The 11225-nt window shown below is 62.6% G+C and overlaps 1 protein-coding gene across 2 annotated transcripts in view; it reads right to left on the bottom strand.

Moving 5' to 3' along the window:
- The window catches only part of SLC2A9 (solute carrier family 2 (facilitated glucose transporter), member 9), a 33835-nt gene that overhangs the window by 14447 nt on the left and 8163 nt on the right, over nt 1-11225 (bottom strand). For both annotated transcript variants that reach the window (XM_004681407.2, XM_012724082.1), the window contains exons 4-7: nt 9770-9894; nt 9049-9194; nt 4760-4892; nt 2209-2396 (exon numbers count right to left, since the gene is read on the bottom strand). In XM_004681407.2, coding sequence (XP_004681464.1) covers nt 2209-2396; nt 4760-4892; nt 9049-9194; nt 9770-9894 — 592 coding nt within the window. The remainder of the gene's footprint in view (nt 1-2208; nt 2397-4759; nt 4893-9048; nt 9195-9769; nt 9895-11225) is intronic.

Genomic DNA, 11225 nt, shown 5'->3' with positions numbered 1-11225 from the left:
GAGCGGCCGGCACAGAGGGCGAACGCTGCCGGCTGCTGTCTGCGTGAGGCACCAGCTGGTCACCCCCACAGCAGCAGAGTGGCCGGCGGGGCGGGACGCGGCTTCGTCTCAGACGCAGGTGGCCCTCACGCACGGGCAGCCTGAGGCGTCGGGCCGAGCTGCGGCACAGAGGGCGAACGCTGCCGGCTGCTGTCTGCGTGAGGCACCAGCTGGTCACCCCCACAGCAGCAGAGTGGCCGGCGGGGCGGGGCGGGGCGGGGCGGGGCAGGTGGGGCTGCTCACCAGGAGCCCCCAGTCGCTGTGCCAGGTGAGAAAGCTCTAGAAGTGTGGGTGCGCATGGGCCTGCCCCTCACTCAGCACCGTGGGGCCTCCCGGGGCCACAGGGGTTAGTGAGGTCTCAGCATACGAAGCCCTCGCCGGGCCCTGAGGCCTGAGTTTCATCCCCGGGGCGCGGCAGACCCCTCCTGTCTCCCCGCTGCCCCCCTCAGTGGCATATCTCAGTGGATCCGCCTGTCGGGGGGCTGCACCCCCTTGCAGTAGTCTGCAGTACTCCGGGCAGGCCCGTCAGGACGTTGTGTCCCAGCGGGGGAGCGGGCTCGGGACGTCAGGGTCCTCGGCCACGTGTCTCCCTGCGCACGGCTTCCGGCCTTCCACGCGCCACCTGTCAGCCCTGCCCACTTTCCCGGAACGGGCTGGGCAGCTCTGAGGCCATCTGGCAGCTCGGTGGCCTCGGAAGAGGCGGGAGCAGCGGGCTAGCCCAGGTGTTCCGCCTCCTGCAGACTCAGCCGCACAGCCGGTCTGCGGCGCCCGGCAGGCTCGGGGCTGCGGCAGCGTGGGGGCGGCTGCGTGACGTCCCGCAGGGCCGCTTTCCTGCCTGGCAAGGTGCCCGCCTCTGTACGTCACCTCCCTGCTCACCCCGGCACCCTCTGGGGTGCAGGCTGACATAAATAAAGGCAGCCAGGCCACTGCACCACCAGACGCCTTCTCCCGCCCAGGCCCAGCCCCTCTGAGCGGCGTGAAGTGGCCCAGGAGGACGCTTGCTGTTTTGGGGCACGTCCCCGGCCCGGTCCCCCGAGTCTGCCCAGCTGGCCTCCAGCCCTGTGGATGGGCCCTGGCTCCCTCTGGAGGTGGCCAGCTGCTTCCCAAACAACCACGGCCCCAGCCTGCCTCCTGACCCCTAGTCCCGGGGTCCTGCATTCAGCCCATGGAGCCTCCGAGAGGCGGGGGGCACCTGTGTCCATCTCAGGGCTCGGGGCGCCCCTTGCGAGACCCCTCCTCTGGCTTCCTTGCCCACACTCACTCATTTTTCCTGTTAAAAAAAATAGGAACACGGCCCTCCCTGGTGGCGCAGCGGGTTAAAGCACAGCACTGAGAATCTGAAGCCGCTTCCGCATGAGTTCGATCCCCGCCTGCCCCGGAGGTGACCCACATGGTGTGGCAGACCTCTCCTGACCCGCCCGCTGCTCCCCTCAGCAGTGGACTTCATCGATCTGCCTGTTCTGCTCCCCACTCTGTCTCTGGTGACGCCTCTCACCGCCCCGAGCCTCTGGCCTGTACCCCAGTTCTGTATGCACAAATAAATAAATCTTTAAAAAAAAAAAATAGGAACACAGAGATGCAGCCGTGGCAGTGACTTGCCCGAGGTCCCCAGGCCAGGAGACGAACCGGGGGTGCGGGGAAGCGGGGTCTGAGGTCCCCGGCGGGGGGAGGCGCCTCTTTAAAGCCCTGAGGTTGTCTCAGGCCCGAGTCACATCTCTGGAGCCATGTCGGGGTCTCGATTATGTCCCCTCACACATTCTCAGAATTTGTGGGGATCAGTCATGACAGTCCGAGGCCAGACACAGCGCGGAGTCTGTGGGGTGCAGGGCCGCCCCGGGGTTAGGGAAGCAGGCGCGCGGAGCCAAGTCGCGACCACCTCAGGACCTGGGGCCGGCTGGCGGTGACCCCGGAGAAGGGGGGTGCGTACTCGGGACAAGGGGCGCGGACTTAGCAGCACGCACACGTGTGGACTCTCAGCGATCAGCAGTGGGGCTGTGTAACGCTCTCAGCCACGTTAGGCCCACGGAAAGGGGGAGCTGAAAGGCGGCGGCGGGCACGTGGGGGGACTGGCTCTCCAGATTAGACCGCCCACTTTGCAGATGGGGAAACGAGGACTGGGTGCCGAAGCCGCCCTGCCCCCACCCGCGCCCCGTCCCCCTCTGTGCTCACCGCGTTGAGACCGCAGAGCTGGTAGCAGGCCATGGTGACCACCACGGTGACCACCTGCCAGCGGACGCAGCGGCTCCGGAGCAGCCGCACGGTGGACACCAGCTGCACGTTCCTCTGGAGGCGGCTCTCGGCCCGCGCCTCCTCCATCTCCTGGGAGACGTCCTCCTTGCCCAGGAAGGTCCGGAACGCTGCAAACGGACGAGGGGCTTAGAGCAGGGCTTGGCGTGCGCGTGTCTGCCCGGGCCCCGCAGGGCCGGCCGGCCCCGGGCACGCAGCTGGTCAGGGCAGAGCTGGCAGGGCCCTTGAAGCCCGAGTGCCCGAGTCCTTACTCAAAACAAGAGGAAAACGGAAGCCAGGACAGTGCGGCGACTTGTCCTCTCCTCAGACAAGTCCAGGAGAGGAGCCAGAGACGCCCCATGGGGACATGGGGCTCCTGGGGTGACCGGTCCAGGCTGCTGGGGTGAGGGCATGAGACTGGACCTGGGTCAGAGTGCGCATCAAGCTGGCCCCAGCTGGCTCACCCTCATCGGAGGGTCCAGGTGGAGGTCAGACGCCGCATGGCCAGGGCACCCAGGGGTCCAGGCTACCATCCGGCAGAAGGTGGAGCTAAGGGCCCCCAGGCCCTCTCCACACGTCCCTCCAAAACCCAGGAAACTGGGGCTGGAATCGTCTCAGAGACTCCTCCCAGAATTCAAATTCACCCACGTCACGTATGCTTTTTCCGGGCTGAAGAATGCAAATGTCCAGCCTCAGCACACCTGTCATTTTTAAACCAAGCCCTTCATTGTGTCCACCTCCACAATGGACACACGGCTAGCTCTCCGGGCCCCGAGGCCATGATGGGGGGTCACGGGAGATGCCTTGCAAATGTGGAAATATTCACGCTGACGTTCAGCCTCTCCCGGGGAAAGGTGGACAGTCCACTCCAGCCACAGCGGCAGCATCCTTAAAACACTGCTCTGCACCACAAGGAACGTGCCATCATCCTCATGTCCGCTGGTTCCCCGTCAGGGGGAGGGAAGCTGCCCACCACATGAGACGGGGAAGAAATTGGGCCTCCGGGACCCTCGGAGAAAGAGGGGTCACAAACAGAGACGAGGGGGCAAAGGCGGGGGGCAGGGGTGGGGCCCCGTGCCGCGAGCACCTCTGGCCACCCCCAAACCACCTGCAGAATGGGCACTCGACGGTGACCGCTCCGTGGGGGCGGACACCCGGTGGGTGCTCGTGCTCACCTTCAGCTTGGGCAGCTAAAGCCTGTGCCGGGGGGCGGGGCCACGGGCAGTGGACGCTCGGAGCTCAGCAAGCTCAGGCCCGCAGAGGGCCTCGAGGAGGACGCAAGCTGCCCTGGGCTGCGGGATGGGGGTCCAGGCAGTGCCCCCCTCAGTTCAGGCACAGAGACCCCCTCGAGGACTCAGAGGTGACCACGGGCTCGACACAGCGTGTCCTCTGTTCTGGCGGCCCTGGACAGGCCTCTCACTGGGGAGCGACTCCTTTCTCCAGAATGAACACGTGTCCCCAGGGGAAGTCCCAGAACAAGTGGCCGGCCCGGCCCTCTGTGAGCTGCTGGCTGGACGACGGGCAGGGAGATTGGCCAGTGGCCCCTGGGTGTGTGGGCGGAGGGCGCAGGCTGGCCTCGCTGCAAAGCTGCAGCCTTGCGGCTGGAAATCGCCTGAGGAAACGGTCGTTTCCTTCCAGGCTTCAAGGGCCTCCAGAAGCCAGAGCCCACAGCTGCACCCTTCAGGCTCCGTGCCTCCACCTAAGAAACGCAGGCGGCCACGGTGTCCAGTCTCCCTTAGCAGTGTCGCCTAGGAGGGACGGACGTGGCCGCGGCTCCTGGCCACGGCTCCCAGCCACGCAGAGGCAGCTGGTGCCTCTGGCGCCGGCTGCTAGTTGGGACACCCTGAGCGCCCGAGCGTTAAGAGTCAGCCAAGCTGTGGTCAGCCAGTTACTCTTGAGGCTCAGCTGTTCTCTTGGCGTGGACACTAGTGGCATTCAGTGGGCAGGACACTCGCCGAGCCCGCCGTGGTGAGGGTGGGTGACAGGTAACACTGAGCAGGAGGCCAGGCCTCCCCCCACGTGCCACTGGGTGAGGCTCTTGGGTGCAGGTCAGAGGTGACCTCGTGTTCTGGGGCTCTGTGGAAAGGCTCGGCTCTGCAGGCTGGGCTCTGACCTGACCGCCCTCTCCAGCTGCACAGAGCGCCGAGACCACAGCCCGGCCCCGCCACGGCCCCGCTTCTCTCCTGTCCAGGGGGTGCCCTGACCCCTGACGGGCGGCTCGGGGCTCTGCGGCTCGTGCATCTTCCTTCCTCGCCCGCAGGTGTGAAGACGGGACCACTGGACGGCCAGGAGAGGGCAGCAGGGCAGGGACCCACCCCAGAGTGGGTCGCCGTCTCGCTAGGCCGGACGCCTGGGATGGTGCTGGCGGGGCTGCCCACGGCCCTCGGCCTCCCCTGCCCTGCCCTGGCTCCGGGGCTCCCGTGGGTCCACGTCCCCTCCCGCGCCACCCAGATCCCGGCTCTGGGGAGGGGGGTCTCTCTCGGCCGCCCCTTACCTTTCTCGGCTCCCGCCTCGTCGTGCTTCTCAAAGAGCAGGTAGCGCGGGCTCTCGGGAAGGAAGGGCAGGCTGACCAGCTGCACCAGGGCGGGGACGGCGATCACCCCGAACAGGTAGGGCCAGGTGCTCTCCTGGGGAGAGGAGCCTGTGAGCGGGCGTGGCCTGCGGTCACTGACTCTGCAGTGTGGCCCCAGGACGGAGGCTGGGGAAGGACCCGGCAGTGGCTCGGCCTAGCCAGCCGGCCCGCTGGTCCCTAGGCGGTGGACGGGTGGGTCCACGGCCACCTGGGCCTCGAGATGCCGGAGTGACCTGAGGTAGCCGGAGGAGGGCTCACGGGACCAGGGCCTGGGGGCATGGCCAGCCTGCAGGGGCTCTCTCTGTCCGGGGCACCATGCTCAGCCTGTCAGAACCTCCCCTCCGCCCCTGGATGGGGACAGCCCCACCCCGCTGGCCGTGCGCGGGACCAGGCGGTGCATGGACAGAGGCTGGCGGGCAGCAGGCGCAGAGAGCCGGCTGGTGTTGCTGAACAGGACGTCGCCGGATGGGCGCTAGGTCGGCCAGAGGCCAGAAGGGCAGCCCCGAGGCCACAGAGGAAGTGAGGGGGAGGGAACCAGCCTCGGCCTGGCCTGCGGCCCCTCCGGTGCGCAAACGGGCCCCGGACGCTGTGGAAGCGGATACTGAGGCCCCTGGGGTGAGCAGGCAGCGGCCAGGGCGGCCGCTCGGGGACCCCAGCCTTCACGCCCGCAGACATTGCTCCAGACGGGGTGGGTCGGCGCCTCCCGGGACGGGCCACGATCCGTTTCCTCGCATGGACCACGGAAGAAAGCAGCGGGGTGGACGCAGGACGTGGCCGCCTGGGAAGGCAGAGCCGCCCGCCCCCACAAACCCCAGGAGGAAGCGCTCTGGCTTCGGACGGTGTCTGGGGAGAGTTTTCATCTCAAAGAGGGAGCGTGTGGTTTCTAAGTCCCCGAAGGACAAAGACGATTCTTCCAGGCGAGAAGGTATTTGGGACCTGAAATCACGTGGACAGGGATGCTCTGCTCGGGCCTCAGGAGCCAAACGCTTCTCTTCCTGGGCTTGAAAGAAGTCTGGCGGCTTCTCGATCGAAAGCTCACGGAGAATCGGAGCTTCTGCTCTGGGGCTGCGTCCACACAAGTCAAAGAAGGGGCTGAAGAGAGCTCCCTGCCCGGCTTTCTGTAGCAGGACTTTGGGGTGCTGCCTCCCACACCCCCCGACACATCAGGACTTTGGTCCCATTGCAAAGACGCCGCAGGCTTCAAAGCCGGAGGCTCTGGCTTGCAGCCTCTTGCAGCCTCTGGGGTGGTCGCTAAGGGTGCCCAGATGGGCTTTCCCCGGCGAAGAGGAGCGAGAGGGGAGCGAGAGCAGAAGTGGGGTCCAGCCGGGCGCGTTGGAGAGGGCTCGGTGCCCAGCGGCCTTGGGCGTCTCCACGCCCGCACTGCGCTTTCTCCGCTCACGAAGCACCGCAGAGTAAGTGGCATCCGGGCTCCTCTGAGGAGTGAGGACACAGGCCGTGGGGGCCCGTGACTCACGCCCACCTCTGCGGTGGGGCGCCCCGATGCGGACCTGGGGGTCCTGCAGCCACACGCCTCTGCACACCTTAGCCCCGGGCCTCCTGTATCCTCCCCCAGAGCCTCTCTCTGTCACAGAATCACGTCTGCTCACCCCGTCCGGCCCCGTGCCTCCTGAGGGTGGACGGCGGCTGCGACGAGGTAACAGTCACTTTGTAAGTGACTATTATCAGTTTCCTCCATAATTAACAGTCTGTGCACCATGAACCAGAAACAACTGCCTTCCTCGGCCAGCACAGAAGAGTTACAGGAGTTGATCGTAATGTGGCCCCCCAAGAGAGAAGTGCGTGGCTTCCTTCCTTCTATACAATCAGCGACAATAACAAAGTCACATCTACTGGGGATGAAAAACACTGGTCTAAATCATTAACTGTTCTGGGCACGGAATTCAAACAAAAAATTATTTAGGAAACAAAACTATTGAGAAAGCGGCATCCTAAAAACACCAGGAATATTGCGTGCAATCTATGTTCACAGAAAGAACGCCAAAGCGGAAACTAAGAAAAGCAGAAAGCAATGGAAAGGCTCAATCACAGAGGGCGGCCTTTTATAGCAAAACGCAGACGAGCGTTTCGAAAAGAGAGATGTGAAATAAAATGAAATCAAGAGATGGTATAAAGAATAGACATGAGGGCATTAATGGTGACTTAGTGTGCTTGACATTCTCAATGAAATTGAGTGAGCTTCTTGAAAGGGTAGAAATTAACAAAATTGAATCAAAAGAAAATAGGTTAGATTTTTAATTATGGAGGAAACTGATAAAGGATCCTGAAAGAAATTCCCCCCCAAAAGACTAAGTTGTGATGGTTTTACTAATGGGACCTTTTGATACTTTAATTACCAACTAGTGATGTATAATCGGTTCTAATGTGAGAAAAAGATTAAAGGGGACATAAATGGGCTAAATGTTAAAAGCCCTAAACAAATTCATCGATAGATTTAAATAAACAAATCCTAAAAAGAAACAGGTAACTCAGATAGAATAACCTACTCCCTTTGGTGACCAAGGAAGATATATCCCGGGAATGTAAAGATGGTTTAAGATGTTGGATAACATCGCAAATCTAATAATTAGTTGTCATCCATAACTTAATAAATGTCAGGAGATATTTTGCATATTGCCGATAGGCTATAAAAACAAGATGACAAATTACTCCTTGCAAGACAAATAATATCCATTTCAAATTAATAAAAATGAACAGAGTGAATAGTGCAACATAATAGATGTCTCAAAAAATCAGGAATAAAGATCCCAATAAGCCAGGAATTAACAAAGCGTTGTTACCATGTCCTGGCCGATGCAATGAGACGTCAACATCAATAAAAACACAGGGTCTTGCTGTTAGAAAGGACGGACAAAACCTCGCCCTGCGTTGGTGTGATCAAACGTCACTCACCGACACTGCCCAGGCGAGCAAACACATCCTAACGGCTAGTTCCAGCTGACAGCCTCCGCAGCTAACAGCCTCGACAAACAATGCAATGGGAAAAACCAAAATAGCAATAACAAAACTTACATAAGTCAGTAAGTAGTCAGAAACTTACAGTTTCTAGTGCTCAGACACGCCAGAGCAATAAAAACAAGTGTGGGATAGAAAAGACAACCTAGGTGAAGAGACGGGACGAGTCTGTGGAACTCATGGTTCAGGTGAACACAATTCCAGCCGAGATCCCAGGGACGTTTTTTGTTGAGAAAACAGAAAAAGGTGACACGTTCCCAAGGGAGGACAAATCAGTGAACGTTTCCGACACAGCTTGAGGATGGAGACGGGAGAGGACGGCGTTAGGCTCATAACAGGCGAACCTGGAACCCGGCCGGGGCGCTGGTCAGGAACCCGCAAGCCAGCGCCATGGCCCTGTAGCAGCTGCGTGCCCAGGGCCCCAGGGGCGTGCACAGTTGAGTCACGTCTCCACAGTGGGCTCGGGGACGTGCGCTCTCACCAGGTCCGCGACCGAGAAGGTGCGCGGCCCCGGCCAGCAGGCACCGCTCAAGCTCCCCAACAGCCCCCAAGCCCCCCGACCTCTCAGGGCCTCCTCTTGAGCTGTTCTCGTTCTCTGTGTCTTCTCTCCCAATATTGCCCACGTGCCTAAGTCCTGCTCTTTCCGCCAACGAGGCTGAATTCCACCCACCCGCCGGTCTGGGTGCTGCATTCTGTCTTGGAAGGTCACGTAACGACTGAGTCGTCAGGCTGGAATTTACATTCATGTCTTCCTGCATCCGAGACAGAAAGCCCAAAGCAGAACACTGATTGCATGTGGATGTGGAGAGAGACTCAGTGAGGTGAGCAAGCAAAACAGCTCCGAACGACGCCCGGAATAATTAAACAGGAACAGCAAGTTGCAGGTGATGGCATGATTCTGGTAAGAAACTAAAAAGAAGCCGTATCTGTCTGCACAGGTTTGTGCAAGCAAAGGAAAACCCAAGTGGATGCTGGCTGAGTTGTTAACACCAACTATTGGGTGGGTGGGTGGGGGCGGGGTTTGAACTGTGAAATCTGAATTCGTTCCGCGTGCCCTAAAAACTAGACTCAAGCCCCACCCCAGGAACTCGACGGTAATTTTCCTGTGAGCATATGCAAAAGCCCTGAATATTGGGGGGTTTCAAGACACGGGGATGCCGTTCTGCAGGGGGTCCCGCCAGGGCCGCAGACCAGGAGACGGCAACGAGAGGGGGCCGCGTTCTGCGGGGGCCACTGACCTTTCCCAGCAGCTCGGGCAGGCCCAGCACCTGCCCGGTGAACACGCCGATGCAGATGAAGATGGCGGTGACCTGGCCCAGGGAGCCTCGGATTTCCTTGGGTGAGATCTCGCTCAGGTACATGGGGAGCGCGCTGAGGGCGATGCCTGTGGGGGGCCGGGCAGCAGTGAGGGGCGGCGCTCTCTGGGAAGACTGGGCCCAGCACCCCAAGCCCTTGCCCTGTTGGAAATAGCACTGTAGCCACGGCTACAGTCCAGCAGGCTGCACAGTGGCCAACCGTGGACTCCAGGGGTGACCGGGAAGTAGATTCTTAGAGGAAGAAATAGTTGATGATGGTAGTGAGTGTGGTGAAAGATGGGGTGATGGTGGAGGTGGTGGAGGCGAGGGGATGTTCACAGCGGTCCCGGTGATGATGCTAATATAGCTGACATGCCAGAAGCAGGGATCCTTCCATCTCTGATATGTGGGATCTCATTTACATTGCGTCGCCACCCTTTAAGCAAAAGCACCATCACCATCAGACATGCGCGGAACTGGGGCACAGAGCCCGAGCGGCTTCCCCAAGCGGCCACAAGCCAGCCACGCAGGCCCGAGAGGCTGCGCCCGGCAGCTCAGGTCTCTGGGCTGCAGACACCGCGTGCCCACCTCAGGCCCCGGCCAGGACAGCCTGGGCCGCCTCACGGTTCAGAGCGCCCCAGGCCGGGCCCCGGGCGAGCCTCACCTCCATCCACGCCCATGACGAAGCGGCCCAGGACGAGCATCTCAAAGGCGCCCGCCGGGAGGGCACCGGCCATGAGCAAGGCGGCGGCCACCGCAAACCCGTTGTTGACCAGCAGCGTGTACTTCCTGGAAGAAAGGGGGTGCAGGAGGGGCCTCTGTGCCTGGCCCGTTCCCCAGCAGGCCGTGCGTGCTTGGGGTGCAGGGGGCTGGGCAGGAAGGGGCGGAAGGGGCGCGAGTTCTGTCAGGAGTCAGCTGGCCTAACTCCCAGGCCAGAGCCCCGGCCGACTCTGACGTCCGCGCCCGGAACTGCTCCCCGTGCTGGTCTGGGGGCTCCCGAGGGCACGACCCGTCTTCCTGGCACAGGGCGGCGCGGTCCGTGTGTCTCGCGGGGGCGGGTCAAAGGAGCCTGCACCGTCTGCCGGCACGTGGGCGGCGGCGGCCGTGGCGGCCTCCTCTGCGTGGCCAGGCTCCCAGGGCTCCCCGGGCGCCTCAGGCCCCAGGGCAGGGTGCTGGTCGTGGTAAACGTGGTAAACGTGTGCGCGTGTGTGGGCCCGAGCGATGGAGAAGACCCGCAGCCCGCTGGGAGTGGGCTGAGCAGCTCTCGAGGCGCGGAGAGGACGCCTGGCCTCTCCGGTCAGCGGGCCGGCCCCGCCTCCCCCAGGCCCCGGGCCCGGCTTCCTGGCGGGTGGGCAGGAGAGGCTGCAGTGGCCCGAGGGGTGGAGGGAGGACCGGGCGCCCCTCGCCCCGACTGCCCGGAGTGTCTCCTCCCGGCGCCAGGCCCCGACCCCCATCTCTGCCCGCTCCTGGCTTTTGGACCCCGAGACGGTGGCTCTTCCTTTTAGCCCCCCCGGCTGGGCCTACGTGAAGGAATCGGGGACCCAGCCTTCCTCCTCGGGGCTCAGCGCCACTGTGCTGACCGTCACTGCAGCTCGGGGCTGGGCTCGCAAATGCTCTCCTGACCCCGACCGGCCGCGCCAGCTGGCCTCGTGCTGGTCATTCGGCCCTGGCGGCCGTGACGCCCCCAGGGCTCTGGCCCGGCACCCGCAAAAACGGGGGCACTGGTGTCCGTCTCGCAAGGCTGCTGGGGCGTCCGAGCGTTTCTTGAGGTGTCGGGTATGACCAGTCCTCCGCCTGGCCTCTCAATACGGAGTAAGAACGCGACATCGGCAGCGTGCTGGCCGGGACTGGAGCGGGGAGGCCTCCCTGGAGAGGTGGCACCTGAGTGAGCAGGCTCGGGTGGGGTCGGGCGCGGGCCAGCCAGATGGACGCCGCAGACCAGCGATCCTGGCAGAGGCGGCAAGGCCAGGCGTGGCTCACGGGGGCGTCAGGCCGGCCAGCACGGCGAGGGCCGTGGAGGGCCGCAGAGGAGTTGTAGAGGGGCCGCACGGGGGCTCGTGAAGGTCTCCATGTTACCAGGACGACTTGGGACCCCACCCCGAGCGAGGTAGGCAGGCTGG

Source organism: Condylura cristata, unplaced genomic scaffold, assembly GCF_000260355.1.
Source record: "Condylura cristata isolate star-nosed mole 26May11 unplaced genomic scaffold, ConCri1.0 scaffold00012, whole genome shotgun sequence".
NCBI lineage: Eukaryota > Metazoa > Chordata > Mammalia > Eulipotyphla > Talpidae > Condylura > Condylura cristata.
The sequence above is the reverse complement of the archived record's forward strand: the minus strand, read 5'-3'. Positions and strand labels throughout refer to the sequence as shown.